Below are 16,685 nucleotides of genomic sequence, written 5' to 3'. Positions count from 1 at the left end.
ACCCTGGCTGGTGGCAGGAGGACACAATGCACCCACAGCCCCTGTTGAATCATGTAACACATAGTGGAGTGAGACTGTAATGTAATTGCTTCATCTTGATGAAGAACTTCCCTGTGAGGGTTTCCGACTGCCCAAGCTGCAGCTGGCACAAACACCAAGGCAGAAGCATGCTGGACCCTACTGAAGGTAAATGTTCTTTCTAGCTCTGCATGGCCTGAGTGAAGCCTGTGGGATTTTTCTCCCAGCCCAGCAGCAGCCAGACGCTTCTCCCAACTCTCCCAGCACTTACACAGGCACCTCCTGTACACAAAGGCAAATCTTTATTTACAGAGCAGCAGTACAGGGGATACAAACATCTCCCCAAGAGAAGGGAGCTTCCCTCCTTTAGGGCACAGCAGCAGCCGGTAAGACACACCACCCCGTCAAAGGGCACCACATCCCTCCCAGGGAGGACGTTGCCCTCCCAGAACACCAGCACCATCTCCAGTGCCCTGCAGGAAAGTGTAGGTGAAGCAATCCTAGCCAGAGCCCCCCCAAAAAATCAGGCTGCTGGACAGCTTGTGCTTTGTCTTCTGCCCTGCCCCAGCCCAGAGCAGCAGGTGAGATATCAGCTCAAATATGGGTCTTGGGCACTGGAGATAACCGCACTGATGTGCAAAATAGCGTTCCAGGCCTCTAGGTCACCTATAAGGTAAGACCCTGATGGCTGCTGCTAGCAGCAGAGCTTGGAAAGGCCTGAGCCCCTGGGAGACCAGGCACAGGGATGAGGCACCCATGGCGGGAGCTTTTAGAGGCCAGACCCATCCCAGCCCTGGAGCTCAACCACTCCCAGCAAACCTCAGAGCTACTTCCTGAGGCAGCCTGTACATGTATCACCCTGAGGTCCTGCACAGACAGCTGAGACCGGGCTCCTGCTGCTGAGAAGGCACAGGGAGCACATTCACAGGGCTCAGATTGCTTTAAGTACTACTTGGCCAAAGACAGACTCCAGAAAATCAGTATTAACCTTCTGCAATTTAAACTCACAGCAGCTCCTCAGCCTTGGTCAAGCCTTACCTGCCTGGGCCATGGCCCCAGGCTTTGCTGCCCTGCTCCTGGTTGGACACGGGAGGCTCAAAGTGCACAGGTGAACTCACCCCTGTCCCCTCACATAAGCTGCCTGCTCTGCCAGTCACCCTTTTCCTCCCCAGAAGGGGAGGTAGCAGCCAGCTGGTGTGGCTCAGGAACACTGCACGGCTGTGAGGGACACAGCCCCAGGGCGAGCAGCGGGGGCTGCAGGGCTGGCCAACTTCCCTGAGGCCCCTGGTAGTCCTGGCAGAACAAGGCATGGGGTGCAGGCTCCTGCGCACTGCCTCACGTGTACTCTGTCTTACGGATGTAACTGGAGGGCACGTAGCCCTGCTTCCCATGCGCCTCAGCCAGCCACCACTCCCGATTGCCCGTGACGTCCTCAAACTGCAGGATCCTGAGCCTCTGGTTAGCTGACACGCTCAGCTCATTGGTGTTTCGGCCTTTGAAGGTGTAGAGAGCATAATAGACCTGCCAAACAGAGGGAGAGCATCAGCTGGATGGTTGTGCCACACAGCCTTGCTGTCGCATTGTATAGGATGTGTGGGCTTTTGCTCCTCTCCCCAAAGTGACAGCCCCAGTCTCATCCTGACCTCTGTCAGAGCTACCCCCACCTGCCCACTCCCATTGGCAGCTTAGTTCTCTGCCTCTGCACCTCTGCCACTGAAAGGAAAGATCTCATCCTCCACCTCAGCCCTTTGAGACAAAGCAGCCTCCACCTCTCCCTGGTCAATACCAGGGAGAAGGATGATTCAGCCCTCAGCATCCCCAGCCCCCTCAGTGTGGCTGAGGACCCACCTGGTTGCCCTCTGACTCGCTGCTCTCCAGCCCAGAGTCTCCGTCCTCCACTGAGAGCATGGGCCCGAGATGTGCTTTGGTGGGGTGCCCGATGCGAGAGCCAGGGCTGCAGCCCAGCTCAGGGCGGCTGTAGCGGCGCTGAGATGTCACTGTACCAGCCTCCAGCGCCCTGTCACCAGAGCCAAGCTGGGATAGGGAGGGGGAGTCTGTCTCTGAAGGGGACTGGTATGGGTCTGCTGGGGCAGCCAAGTCCTGCATGGGTTTCTGAGTGAAGGTGACAGCCACCCCACTGGGGCTGAAGCTCAGCGTGGTGTTGCTGTGGGGAGAGGAGCTGCTGTGCTCTGACTCGTTGGAAGAGTGGCTGGCCACAGAGACGTCCGACTGGCTGCGGCGTGGGTTGTAGGGCTTCAGGAAGGAGCTGTACACAAAGCCCTTGGTCACTGCAGAGAGGAAGAAGAAGGGAGGTCAGATTGGGGACCAGAGGAGTGGAGTCTCAGCAGGCACCAACGGCAGGGAGCAGCCACCTACCCCCATTGTCTATGAGCCAGCGATTCTGGCTGCCCATGGGGTCCTTCTTCTTGATGACACCCACGATGTCTCCTTCCAGCAGTGAGACATCCAGGTCCTGGGCAGCATTGAAGTTGCGGTCTGCCTGGAAGAGACTGTCTGGGGGATAGCGGTCCAGGAGGGCAGCTCGGATGTCATCTGACTGCAGGAGGTAGCTGGGCTGCAGAGGAACAAGGCGGGTGTGATTGGTTGTCCCAGGCTCTGCAAGCCTTGATGTGGGGTAGAGGCAACTCACCAAGCCGACAAGGGGCTGCCGCCGCGCAGATTGCCGCTCCACACTCTTCCTTTCGAAAGTCTTCTTGGGAGCTGTCTGGGACTCCGGGAAGAAGGTGAAGGCCTGGAGCTGCTGGAGGACTCGGCTGTGCTCATCCTGGAAGATGGCAATGAGGTTCCCCTCCCTGCCAGACACCTTCAGCAACTGGAACCAGAGAAGGGTTAGGGGTTATGGTTAAGTGACAGCTGCTGGAAAAGGCAGCCAAGGGCTACAGCAGAGACCACGCCAAGTCCCAGGCCAAGCAGGACTCTGAGTCATGCCTGTGATTTGTGTCAGGCTCAGATTTGCAGTCCTGTAGGTACCCAGCTCTGAGTGGTCCCCAAACTTAAGACCCAAGATTCTCCCAGGCAAATGCTCTCCTGCCACTGCTCCAGGAGCAGACAGAGCCTTCACCATCTCTATGCACAACTGCATCATGATCCCGCAATCCCTGCCCTGAAAGCATCTCACAGGAGCCCTCCCCAAGGCATTCAGGGCTTGAAAGTGCAGCAGCAGCTTCCCCTGCAATGGGACAGGTCGCAGAGAGGCTCAGGTATGAGCCCTGTACAGAGACCAGTGTTGCAGGGAGCCTAGAGCACTGGCTGTGCTCCAGGAACTCACCGACAACAGGGGCCTCAGCTCCTCCAGGGCCAGACGCACAAAGTCACAGTGCGCATCGGCATAGCCCCGCACGCAGCTGGCAAACAGCTCCTTGGCGAAGCGCAGGAACTTGGGTAGCTCATCCAGCAGCTGGGCATTGAGGGCCTCATAGTTGTTGCGGGCTGACTGCAGCTCCTCCAGCGTTCGCTTGTCCTTCAGCTTCTCCGCTCGTTCTGTGCAGTTGTGGAAGTCGAGGAGCTTGTCAAAGCGTTTCTGCACCAGCTTGTGGGGCCCCGCAAACATGCTCAGCAGCTGGTTCAGGGGTGAGCTCACCAGCCGCTCTGTCCTCTCTTTCTGGTGGGCAGAGATGCAGAGAGCAGGTGAAACAGCGTGCTCTCTCCCACTGTGCAGTGAACACCAGCAGCTCACCCTCCAGCACACAGACTCCCTGGGACAGCATAGGGTCCATCTTCCTGATGGCACCCACCAGAGTTCCAGAGGTCCCTGTCAACAGGAGTTACTCTATACTCTTACATAGAGGTGCCAGGGTGGGTAATGCTATGGGAAGTACCTGAACCACTCACATAGAGCTGTAGCATTCCAGGTAGGGTTGAAAAAAATGTGTATCTAACAGGCACACTCAATACACATCATAAACCCCCAGGCATCAAAGCTCTCAGGAGGGAAGAGCTGAACAGGAGTGCTCACACCCCTCAGGCTGCATTACCCCGCAGGGAGGGCCCCAGAGGGGTCTCCCCAGCGCTGAAAGCACAGCCTCACTCACAAAGTTGGAGAAGAGCTGGTCGCTGATGATCCGATTCACTTTCTGAAACTGGTCCAAGTCTCCATTGCCCTTCTCCGTGCACAGGTCCCACATGCTCACTGCTGCCAGCACCTTCATGCAAGCTGACTCCTGCACCAAGGACACACAGTCAGCACAGCCATGCTTGCTGTCCAAAAGAGGCCTCCCAGGGCAGTGCAGATCCTCAGAGACCACCTTCCAGTAGGGCTGAGGGCAGGAGCACTGGCCAGAGGCACTGCAGGTACACACCACGCAGGCAGGAGGGGCAGTGCATGGCAAGCCCCATGATTTGGGCAGCACACCCAGACTGGCTCACCCGGACATGCTGCAGGTAGAGGGAAAGGTCCCGGATGAAGGACTTGATCAGCCGCTCCTGCATCCGAAAATTTTTCTCTGTCTCCTCAAAGGCTTCATCCTTCAGCTGTGAGAGAAAATGTCTCAAGGGAGGTAACGCAGGACTCCAGAACCCCACAAAGTGTGAGATGTGAGGTCTCCTGCGCACAAGTCAGACAGCAGGGACAGGTGGTTTAGACCTTAAGCTTTGCTCTGCCTTGCTGACCTGGATCAGAGCTGCTCACTGGGAAAGGTGTGTGAGGGGACAGCAGACACCACCACTTCCTCAAGCACTGCAAGATGTAAGTGCACCTGACAGCTGATGCACGTTACCTGGGGCGCAAAGCCTGTGAGATGCTTAAGGTGGCTGCTCACACGGTTGGATTTCTTGATGATAGAGTGGATGTTGAGCTTGGAGATCTTCTCCATGAGACTATCCTCATCCCCTTTCCGGTACTTTAGCACTAACAAGATTGACATAGAAATCAGAACCTTGTCAGCACAATGCCCATTTCTTACAGTCCATCATCAACAATTGCCTAGCATAAGCTGACAGAGATAAAAGAGTATAATAATCACTGGGCATACAAAAGGTATTTATATTGCTTCTTTAGCAAGTGCAAGCAATCATTACAGGCAGCCTATGTCATCTCAGCTTCAGCGGGGCCATGTGGAAGGAGTAAAGTGTAAGACTCGCACGAGTCAGGGGCTTCTAAGGGAAAAGAGGGAGGGTAGCTGGCAGGTCCTGCTGCACTCGGATACTGTGCCCAGTTTTGGCGACCCCAGCTCAAGAGGGACGTGGGAGAACCAGAGCTCCTTGCACAGGACAGCAGAAAGGCTGTAAAATCTCCATCCTTGGGACTCAGTGAGAATCGGCTGGAGGGAACAACAGCTGATCAGAGCGAATGGTGGGGACAATCCTGCTACACATAGGAGGTTGGACAGCAGAACCCAAAGGGCTCTTGCAGTCAGCACCTCTGCGATTCTGTCCTGTCTACAGAGACACTTTCAAACTAAGTCTCCAAATCTCAGTAAGACAGAGATTGCCCTAGTAGATTCATTCCCTACTTGTGTTGTTTAAAACTGCATTTTTAAACCTTTTATGTATGTTTTTTCTTTCATCTTATTATTTTTCTCTTTGCTTAATAGCCAAGTGGTCAGCAACTGCATACATTTCATATCTTTATATCACAAGAAACAGCTAGTCAGATGTGTACTGTTTCATTCTGTGTACTGCATCTCAACCTCAGATTTTTAAAGGCAGCTCTTCTACTACCCTGCTATGAGGACAGTCTATTGGAGGCAGATTCCCCCCATGACTGTGTTGCCAGCTGATGTTCAGGAGCCACCAGACACCAACCTCAACACACCCACTCCTATCCCTTGCTCCCCAGCTCTGTCCAGCTACTCACCCAGGTCCTTCCGCCGCTTGTACTCGTTGATGTTGACGTTGATTTCTTTGACTGCGAGGACAGCAGCTGTGAGCGGTGCCCTGTCAGGGTGAGCCTCGGGGGTGGCACTCAGCAGCTCCATCAGCAGCAGCGGGTACCGCATCACCCGTTGCACTGGTTTGATAAGGAAGGAGCCCAGGTTAATGTAGTTTGTGCAGCCCCTGGGAAGGTGAGACAAAGGAGATGCATCAGGTTCAGTTCAGCTCAGCCACACAAATTCTGCCCCCTTAAATCAACCCCAACCAGACCCAGAACACCAACACCTCTAAATCTAACATATTTCCTAGGTCACGCCATCCTCATCTCCAAACTCACTGCACTCCTGAATCCCTGGTGATCTCAGATCAACCCCAGGTTTCCAGACCTCACGCACACCAGATACCCTTTCCCAGTCAGGATCTTTTCCATCACCAGACCCACCATGAAGTCCCACACAGGCACAGCCTCACATTTACCAGAGCACCACTTGCTTCAGACTGTGTCCCACCACCTTACTGCCCAGATCTGACCCCCAGCACAGGACAGACTGACTGTGCTCAGGACCACAGCCTGCACAGGGCTTTCCTGGCCTCCTGGGGCTGACTGCTGCCCAAACCTGTTTCCTGCCCAAACCTCCCCTCACCTTATCACCTGCCTGTGCAGCCTACCCACTGCCTCTGCTGCAATCACACCACAGATACCCCATTCCTCCCAGACGTGCCTCCATGTGGCATTATTAAGGTCCCCCAACAAGCACCCAGCTGGTGGCAGGAGGTTAGTTACAAGGGAGCAGCCAGGCCAGGACAGACAGATGAGCGGGGACTAACAGGAAGGATGCACTTACCACTCACTGTACAGGCTCCTGCCGGCCCACAGAGTGCCAAAAAGCAAAGAAAAGCAACGGGTTAATGGGGCGGCAGGCGTGCAGTCCCACAGCCAGCACTATCGCCCCATCCCGCAGCGACGCTGCCAGTGCAGGGGGCAGCCCTGTCCCCCTGGAGCAGCAGTTTGCACTGCCAGCTCCTGGGGCATTAACCTCCAGGAGTTGGAGCCCTGGCAGTCACTGGGCCAGGCAAAGCGGCTGCTTCCCTCAATGGCCATGGCAAGGCAGGGTTTGGGGAACAGAAGCCCTCAATTCAGGACATGCCACCTTCTCTGTACCTTGGTGGCTCCTGCCCATAGTTTAAGGGGGCCTACAGGATTCCCAGCACCTGTGCATAGGGACAGGTGTCCATGTGAACCCAGAGCCTCGTCCTGACACTCTCTCCCCAGCCAGTTGGCCACCACAGACAGAGGCTCCAACCTGAGGCTATCCAGCAGGTCCAGGAGTTGTTTTTGCATCTTCTCATCCTTCTCATAGGTTTCCAGCAGTGCGATGGCCTCATCATGGTTCTGGCAATACACCTTGTAGACACTCTCCAGCTCTGCACGCTGTGACAGGAACACTGGTCCTGCACACAGCAGCAAAACAAGGCTTCAGCGTCTCCCAGTCCCCAGCCACCTCCAACAACCCTGGCATGTCTCATGGTGAGACATCCAGTGTCACCCTCCCCCACACACAGTTTGAGAAGACAGTGTTACTAGAGCAACCAAGACTCTCCCTCATCACCAATGAGTACAGAGAGCTCAGTCGATCAAGCTCTCCCAGGGACGAGCAGTGGGGACACCAGTCACTGGAGTCACACAGGCTGCCCAGGGCCTGAGCAGCAAAAGTTGGCAGTGCAGGAGTGAGGGATCCCTTCGAGACAAGGGGCCACGGAGGGCCAGGATGTTCCTCAGCATAGTGACCCATGGGGCAACACAGATCTCCTGGGCTTTGCTGCTGGACTGATGAGGAAGTCCAGCCCCAATGATCCTCTCCCACCATTTAAACTGTTCCACCCTGCCACCAGCAAATCCCACCCCAGCCTGCTGAGAAAATGTAACTACAGAATTCATACCGATGGCATCTGAAGCCTCCAAGGTGGACAGCAGCCGCTTGGAGAAGCTAATTACCATGTGGATGTTCCCAAAAAGACCCTCAAAGTCTATATTCTGCATCTGGTGAATAGGAAGAGAGATGTTCTGGATGAGGTAACATGTCCCAGTCAGACCCAACACCCCCACCTTGCTCTGCTACAACCCATCAGCCCTCAGCTCCCCTGCAGCCACCCAGCACAACCTGCTCCCACCACAGTGACTTCCCTGCTCACTCCCTCATCCCCTCCATGCACTGAAACTTTCACTCCTTATGTGTCCTACTGGTGTCCTCCTCTTTCCCTCTCTCTGTTCACCTGATATTTTCCTGCTCCTCCCATCAAATCTGTCCCCATGCCAAGACCCCATATTTTCTTTCACCTGACAATGGATTTAATCTACAAACTAAATGAAAAGGAACATATTCTGCCTCAGGAAGATATTATGTGGTACTTGCTGCCAGGTCTCTTGCTCGCAACAGTGAGAGCTGAGCGGGATCTCCAAACAGATTGGCTATTCCTAGGAGTGAAGGGAGCAGTAAGAACCACCCTGCTTCCCTCAGCACAGCTGTATTTCCTCTGTGGGTTCCCATGCTTCTGTTTGGCTGCCTCCATCAACAAAGTGGACTCCGTATCTTCACCCCACCCCAGCAGAGCTGAATCGCAGCTTGTTCCCCAGCTCCTACTTGTGCCTGCTGCAGGGGCACCATGATCCTCTCCACACACATCTCCAGGTCTCGGATGTAGTCTCGCTCTGTCTGGAGCAGTTCCTCAATAACTTTGGACCTCTTCTCCAGCATCCTTTGCTCTGGGCTCTCAGTGGCAGCTGTGGATGTCTCCAGGGATGGTGTCTGGGAGGACAGGAGAGTCATCTCTGCAAGACAAACAAGCAAGATCGGCATCCTCCAGCAAGCATGCAAAGACAGGAGACAAGCAGCGCCTGAACCGTGCCACAAGCAACCTGTAAGACTGCCAAACATGACTGTTATAGAGCAGGACTGCCCATGTAAGGACCTTTCCAGAGAGGCCACCTCCAGCACTCCCAGTCCCGGGGAAGCAGGGTGCCCCAGTCTGCTCCGCAGCCGGCCCCCATAGCACCAGTAACGCTGCAACACCCCGGCACGGGGGCAGCAGGCACCAACAACACAAACCTGCTCCAGACTCGTCCCGCAGCGCCGGCCAGGTCCAGACTCCTCTACCACCCCCGCTCTCCAGCTCTGCCACCCCAGAAACTGCCGAGGGGCTGCGGGAGCAAGGACAGGAGCCCCGCTCCGCTCCTCGCCCTCTTCCCGGCCCGGCAATGGCGGCCACCCCCTCCCTTCAGACCGGGAACAGGGTCTCCATTCTCCAGCCCCGGGGCATTTCCATCTGAATGGCCGAAAAGGCCCCGGGCACCCACAATGGCGCTGCCGGCGGCAAAGCCTGGAGCTGGACCACACCGAGCAAAGCCGCGCAGGGCGGGGAAGCCAGGCCTGGGTACCGAGGTTCCGGCAAGGCGGAGACCCAGGGGGTCTCGGCGCACCCATGAGCCACCACCCTGCCATGGCGAGCGGCCCCGGGGCGGGGAGACCCCCCGACACAGCCCGAGGACCTGCTTTGTGCCCAGGCCACGGGCCCCCGCAGCAGCCGGCGGCTCTATCCCGGCTGGATGCTGGGGCGCTCGGCACAGGCAGGGTGGCTGCCCTGCCCGCAGGGTCCGGAGGTGCAGGGTCCGGGGGCGCAGGCAGCAGCCCACCCTCCTCTTCCCTGTCCCAGGCCCCGGGCAGCCCGTTTCCCTCCTGGTTTTCTGTCCCACCTGCGACTCCGAGGCCGGCCCAGCCCCCTCCAGTTTTCATTGAGACATTTTATCCCCCCGTAGATTCCTGGGCCCCAGGCACTTTCTACCCCACCTGCCTGCTTTTAAATGCATGTGCCGCCTGGCCAGAAACTGCAACAATACCACCTCAGTTCCCCAAAATTCAGGGGATGTTTTCTCCAGCACCTCCCTGGGACACCTCTCTGAGGCAGGCTCTGGCCCAGAAACACTTAGGTCTCCCCATTTTATGGCTGCTTTGCAGATGCCCACAGGACGCCAAGCTCCTTACAGCACCCCAGGCAGCCTCAGGTGCCTGAATTAAGGCCAGCTGCTGATTCGACAAATGCCCGTCCACTCCAGCCATCTCCCACGGATCCCCAGCTGGGATTTTATTTAAGCTGTGGGCATGACCCACCTCAGACACTTGTAAAAATATTTTTGCACGACAGGCACTTCCAGATCTCCACTTCCCTACCTCTCTGGTTACAGCCTCAGGCAACTGCAAATGAACCTGGGGGACTCCCCGGGACACCAGCAGGGCTTGGGACTTATCCTGGCACCCCAGCATCCACCACACAGCCCCAACCCAACCCAGGTGCTGGGCATGCCCTGCCAGCCTGCAGGCAGCCCCCAGCCCTGCCCAGCCATGGCAATAACCTGCAGTGTGGGGTGAGAAACTGCTGCCTCAGCCTAAGCATCCCACCTGCAGCTCTGCCAGGGTGGGGGCTTTTGCACTGAAACAGCGCAGGGGATAAAAGAAACACGGCTGAGATGAGATACTGACTCAGCCCATAGCTAGCTGAAACCTTGCCAGCGCTTCCAGCCTTTCCTGATGCGGAGCAGCAGTGACAAACATAAACGAGCAGCATCGGCATCAAACAGCAACTTCTCACAGCTGCCTGGGCTGAGGACGAATTGCTGTGGCTCTTGCAGAAAGAGCAACTTCAAAATCAGTCCCAGACACCCCTCAACTGCAGCAAATGGGAAACCAAACTGAAACCCTGCTCAGAAGATGCCCTTGTTGCGAGAGGGAAGATACTTGTCTTTCTAAGCAGGTGTCTCTGCTGCCCTGCCTTGAAATCGAGCCTGGGGAGAGACAAAAGGGCCAGCTCTGCGGAGGAGGATTTAGTGGCACAACCAGCACTACATTTAGTAAGCAATTATTGAGAAGAGCAGGCTTCACTGATTCATGCTGACAGGTATCTTTAAAACTACATCCATCAGAGCCAGCCTGCATAAGGGAAGAGGCTGGTTTCAGCAAAATTGGTGGCTGTTTTATTCCCCACCAGGTAAGTCCCTGATGATGAACTTTACCAATGCAAATGCAGATGGAATCCAGGAAGAGGGCTTGGGAGCAGCTGCTGTGTATAACATTTGCATTTCCACAGCATCTGCAAAGCCTCAGTAGCAGACCAGGCCCTACAGTGCAAGGTCCTCTGCAAACACCCCACAGGGATATCCTGCCTGAGACACAGTGCTTGGAGCCTGAACAGGACACAAGACAGAAAGATGTACAGGAGGCACAAAAGCCCACCAAGATAATACAGTGAGCAGGTCTCTGCAGCTCAAAGAGTTAAGAAAGTAACAATAAATTAGTTATTTTAAAGAAAGACATATATTTTTTTAATGAATGGTGCTTGTTTTGCAGGAAAGCCATCTCAAGTGGGAAGGCAATTAGGAGAATTTTCAATGCAAACAGGTTTGTGAAACCCAGAGGAGGTGGGCGGGTAAGCTGACACTGAGGCATGGGGTGGCCTGGGAACAACCTTGAGAATGAAGACCAGCCAGAACAACAGCCAGAAATGACCCATGCAGCAGCATTTGAGAAGACGAATGGAAAAGATTACATGTGCCTTGGTCAAAAAATAGGATTTTGTGTTTATATCCAGGCAAAATGCCACCACATTAACTTTGTACATAACATCTCCGCAGTTCACTGTACCACTGAACGACCCTGCTGTGCTCCCACCTTTAGCCACAGCTAATTTGCAGCCACACCATGTGTCTGGCTCCAGCTCACCAAAACAGAGCCGGGGATGCCCAGTGCCGCCAGTGAACACAGCAGCTCCCCATGCTCCACTGAGCAAACCGCAGGCAAGTAAATCTAGTTCAGGCCCTTTCGGAGAGCACCCTGCAGCGAGGCTTTGACTGACACTTGTGAGATTGCCAGCTCCATGACACCCCTCCTCAGCAAGCCTCAAATCCCCACCTGTGGAAGGGAAATTAAATCCTTCCCTGCACGGGTTTTAAGCTCACAGGAGTCATCAGCCCAGCTTGCTCGACCAGGCATGATGCTGGCCACCAGTTCTATCCACTTTTACCATATCAGTGTTTGCATTATTTTGAAAATCCATACAAATTAATCCTCCTTTGGCTTTTTTGCTCTTTCTGAACATTTCAAGATTAATTTAAAAACAAGGCTACGCTGCAGCCAAGTCTCTAGTCCAGCATCCTCCTTCAGCAATGGACTCAATGTTGTCCTGCCTCTTTCCAAACACTTACAGGTAAAAAAATTCAAATACAGAATTCGTTTTCTAATGTTTGGCTCTTATGTCTGGCCAATATGTATAATACTTAGGATTTGTCTGTAACACATTTAAAAACTCTCACTTTTTGTATTTTGTACAATGTAAATTTCCGTCAGTTTCTTTTTTCCTTTTTGTCACAGATTCTTGTACGTCTAATAGCAGCTTTCTCTAAATAAGGCTTATTAAACATATAACTAAGCCTATCCATTTCACAGCTGTGGCTTTGGGTCATTCAGTAAATGCTTTTTAAACAGATCTCCATTTTACTTGCCAGGTTTTCTATTTAAATGTTACCTTCTGAGTCATTGTGCCCATCAACTGTGGAGGCACTGAGCTGCACACCACAGCTGGAACACACCACAGCTGGAACCTGGGACAGACTCCATTAGCCTGCAGGAATACAACTGGTATTTCTAATGAAGCCACCAAATTCCAATCCAGTGACAAATCTGTGTTCACCCATGACACAGATGCCAAACGGGCATTCAGAAATTCATTTCCTAAAACAATGTTCTCAGTCACAATATTCAGAGATTCAAATTTTGTTCTTGCATAGGTTGCATGAGCTTTGCAATCTGCCTCTCTAAATTAAAACCTCTAACAATGTTGTTCCCTCTCTTCCCTTCGGCGAATTTGTGACAAGTCCTTGGCTCTCTGGATCGGTTTGATGGTCTGTGACAGCCTCCCAGGCGCGCCTGCTTTTGAGTTTTGCTAGTTGGCCTGCTGGCACATGGGAGATTCAACACCAAATCTGAACTCAGCCCCTGGCAGCGAAGTGTCAAGATGGAGCCTGTTCCTGCATCTGCCCTTCCCCTGGAGGCCAGGATTTAATACTGCAATCACACGGCTCATCCTGATCACCTCAGAAATACCACTTTCACCACTGTCCTCCAATTAATAAAAACTCTACTTCTTGCTACCCAACCTCCTAGTGGGAGCATGCATACAATTAAACATTTTCTCCCTGCCCTGCTCTGGAAGCAGAGCTGACCCACAATGAAGAGATCCAACGGGACGTGTGCCCATCAAGCAAGGGTTGGTGGGGCTCACTCGAAGGGCTGCATTGCCCCCCGGCTCCTTCTCATTGGGGCTCACCTGCCAGCATCCCTCGCAGCACAGCGCAGCCTCGCGGGGTGCCCAGGCTGCTAATGCAACCTGAAGAGGGACGTGCTGCCCATCAGCGCTGAGGACAATCCCTCGCACCAGCTCGGTCAGCAGGAATCTCCGACGGGAGCTGCACCCGAATCTCGGATAGGAGCTGCACCCACTCACAGGCGAGCCCAGCCCCAGGCTCACAGCTCAGCAGAGTCAAGCAGTGACTCAGGACAAAACAAACCAGCTACAAATATTTGAAGTATGTGAACGCCAGGAGGGGAGGAGCCATTTCCTAGGAGGAGGAGAGCGGGGTAGGAACTACCGCAGGGAATAATTAATCTGAGCGAAAGGCTAAACTTGCTGCCAGGAGCAGGATCTGGCCGGGGTAAAAACTCTCACTCTGGACATTGGTAATAAGCCTGTAACAGAATGTACCCACTGCTCCAAAGGCAATAGAGACATATTCAGCAGCTCACTGCTCCTTAGGGGGACCCAGGGGATGCAGCAGAGAGGTGCTATGGTAAAAGAGGACTTCAGCCCACAGAAGTTAATTCAGCCTTTTTGCGGGGTCCTGAGACCAAGATGCAGGAGATAAATACAGACAAACCATAAAAATGAGCTGAACGGGAACAGACTGAGGACACTTCTCCAGGGCCACTGGAACGTCATGATGTCTCGAAGTTGTCTCATGCAGAGTCCGCTCTGTGGGGACATCTCTATGCCAGGTAAGATTAGAACCATCACCCCAACACAGCCCCATCGCATTCAGTGTGAGCAGGGGATGAAGAAAAGAAGTAATACAATGGTCTGCGAAGAGCTAACCTTCCAAAGCTGGGGCAAAGCAGTACCGCAAGTTGTGAACAAAAACACTAACAGAAAAAAGAATGAAAACTGGAAGTTCTATAAAAGAATGTTTTAAATAAATAAATAATCCAAAAACCACAATTACGTGAGCAAGAAAGAGAACAATATTGATGAAAACCTGTCTCGGCTCTGTGCTTCAACAAGCACAGCAAATATAAATAAATGAATGAATATAGAAAATCAGATAATTGACCACCAGGAACTCTGAAGTACAGAAAAATAAGAAAAGAAAGTTATCAAGAAAGATCCATGGATGGTAGAATTAAGAATTCCATTTTCATTTTTTAAATGAGGAAATAAAATGCTGCTTTATAATAGACTTTTATTTCTACCCAGGAAAAAAGAAACACTTTCAACAATGCAATCCCACAAGCAAGCAGAGAGAGTAAAATTCTCAATAAGTTCATTGAAAAGGAAGAATTTTACAATTATTATTCTGTTTCTTTCCATCTAAAAAGTAGAAATAAGACCTTTCTAACTGGCACCTCAAAAACCCATTGCCAGTGGAGAATATCCAGAAAAGAGGGCATTCCTAATCAGATTCTCTACAGACTGTATTTAGAGTTGATCCTACATAATACTTTTTAAAGTAAATATAAAATCACTGCTGTCATGTAGAGAACTGAACATCAATTCAAAACTGACATGAGGTATTCTGAATAAAGTGGAATTATTCAAACCAAGCAAGTATAATGCAGACAAATGCATTACTGTATTAATAGGGACACGAAATGTAGCCACATGCAGGACTGTGTTCTGGGGAGTAATGTTTCTGTTTGGGTCAGCCAAAACTCAGCAGCAGTTCCCCGAGTGCTGCAGAGGCAGATTGGGCTCCTCAGACAAGGGCCCAGGGGAGCAGCAAAATACACTTCTGTGCAAGCAAGTGCTGACACCCACCCAGAATTCCTCACACAGCCCTGAAGTCCACTATTTGTGGTATGAACTGAAAAATGAGCGAGGATCAGGAAAAACAAACACTGAAAGGTCTTCCTATGAGTCTTTGCAAGGAGTATTTTAAGACTTTATTCACTACAAAGAACTGAAGACTGAAAGATTACTTAATTACAGTACCTGCCTGAAAAGAAAACAGCATCAAGTAAAAAGCTCTATTTTAGTAGAAAAAGGTTGGAGCTCAGAGTTGAAATGTAACACATCAGCATGTAAAACATGTAAGAGTGATGGTGACTAAGCAGCACAGCTATGATAGGAGGCTTCTCCTTCTGTTGATGTGGCAGGTAGACACATCTGAGTTTCATCCCAGAGGAGGTGCTCTAACCAAGTAGCTGTCACTGAGCTGCACCACAGAGAAATCTGTAAGAAGCGTAATAACCCCATCTATGGAACAGATCAGGTCATGCCATCTCTAATGAGGCTTTCAAGTCCTAAATTCTGTTACTCTGTGGAGAGGAGGAAGAACCTGGGAGAGAAGCAGACAGCGGTAGAAAAGGCAGTTGGAACACACACAGAGGGAAAAACCATAGCAGGCTGTTTTCTGTCAGCTGGACAGGAGGGTGTCTGCCACCAAGGGTGATGGGTTGGCTTTTGGGGAGGCTCCCAGATGCCGGTGAGGTCTTACAACAAGGTAGCAGGGAGGTGCTGGTGCTGGTGAGATCTTACATTGAGCAGCCATGGCAGCAATGTGTATGTGCTAAGGAGGGCTGTTGCTGCAGGACAGGAGGAACTGAACAGGGAACTGCAGCCAGAAACAGGCCACAGGACAGACAGACAGTGTTAGAAAATGCCTGGACCCTTCTCCCTCCCTTTCCTGCTGTGGAACACTGGCTCTGATGGCGACGGCATCCTGACCCACACTTCCTGCGGCCGCTCCTGTGCCCCTGAACCTGTCACAGCAGGGAAAAAAATCCCACCTCCCTCCCAGCGCCAGCGTCGGTGTGCACAGCGTCTCATTTAACATCGGAGGAGTGAAGCAGTCTGTCCCCTCAGCTCTTGCAAAAGCTGTCCAGGCCAGCACTGCTCCAGTCTCCCAAGGCTTGTGGGCCCTCTCCCTCCCTGCTCCACTCCTGGCTTCTCCTGGCTTTCCCACTGCCCTTTGGACATCCTGGCACTGCAAAGCCTCTCCCTTCCCTCGCCCTGGGGACACAGCTGAGCAAAGTCCCACCCTACTAGGGCTGCCGAGAGCGCAGAAATGCAGCTGGTGGAGCCTGCTTAATCAAATACCTCCAGAGAACAGATTTCGTGCTGCTTAAGCCAACAAGCAGCCACAGCCTCCAGCTCTGCTGCCTCTTTGGCCGCTGCTCTGCAGTGCTGCTTTCCTCTGCATTTCAACCCCCCTCCATGGAGAGTTCACACACATGCCGAGGACAGACGCTGGCAGAAAGTAAGGGTAAAGAAGAAAACAGGTTTTCAGGCACATGTCTGCCCAGCACAGAAGCCAGTCCACCAAGAAGTGCTCCTTCACTCTGTCTGTCCAGACCCTAACACCTTGCTGCCACTTTTCCAACACACACAACCATCGTTGCAACAATGAGCCAAGCCCCCCCAAAGCTGCACGCAGCTGGCCCTGTCCCACACACAGTGTCAACAGAATGACTGTGCCCACACCAAGGCAGCCTGAGCCCTCCAGCTTTGGGATCTCT

The 16,685-nt window shown here is 52.9% G+C and overlaps 1 protein-coding gene across 6 annotated transcripts in view; it reads right to left on the bottom strand.

Moving 5' to 3' along the window:
* Positions 1 to 303: 303 nt before the first annotated feature.
* Positions 304 to 16,685, bottom strand: part of DNMBP (dynamin binding protein) — a 34,782-nt gene continuing 18,400 nt past the window's right edge. For 3 of the 6 annotated variants that reach the window (XM_071812036.1, XM_065843597.2, XM_071812037.1), the window contains 13 exons: positions 8,493 to 8,680; positions 7,792 to 7,891; positions 7,155 to 7,302; positions 6,696 to 6,713; positions 5,834 to 6,033; positions 4,755 to 4,885; positions 4,405 to 4,509; positions 4,071 to 4,199; positions 3,308 to 3,640; positions 2,669 to 2,851; positions 2,395 to 2,593; positions 1,867 to 2,306; positions 304 to 1,539 (listed from right to left, as the gene is read on the bottom strand). In XM_071812036.1, coding sequence (XP_071668137.1) covers positions 1,354 to 1,539; positions 1,867 to 2,306; positions 2,395 to 2,593; positions 2,669 to 2,851; positions 3,308 to 3,640; positions 4,071 to 4,199; positions 4,405 to 4,509; positions 4,755 to 4,885; positions 5,834 to 6,033; positions 6,696 to 6,713; positions 7,155 to 7,302; positions 7,792 to 7,891; positions 8,493 to 8,680 — 2,360 coding nt within the window. In that variant the 3' untranslated portion in view covers positions 304 to 1,353. Of the gene's footprint in view, positions 1,540 to 1,866; positions 2,307 to 2,394; positions 2,594 to 2,668; positions 2,852 to 3,307; positions 3,641 to 4,070; positions 4,200 to 4,404; positions 4,510 to 4,754; positions 4,886 to 5,833; positions 6,034 to 6,695; positions 6,714 to 7,154; positions 7,303 to 7,791; positions 7,892 to 8,492; positions 8,681 to 8,957; positions 9,194 to 13,224; positions 13,320 to 16,685 lie in introns of those variants that run through there. The other 3 variants (XM_071812039.1, XM_071812040.1, XM_071812038.1) reach the window with 3 other exon arrangements.

This window comes from Patagioenas fasciata, chromosome 8, assembly GCF_037038585.1.
Source record: "Patagioenas fasciata isolate bPatFas1 chromosome 8, bPatFas1.hap1, whole genome shotgun sequence".
Lineage (NCBI taxonomy): Eukaryota > Metazoa > Chordata > Aves > Columbiformes > Columbidae > Patagioenas > Patagioenas fasciata.
The sequence above is the reverse complement of the archived record's forward strand: the minus strand, read 5'-3'. Positions and strand labels throughout refer to the sequence as shown.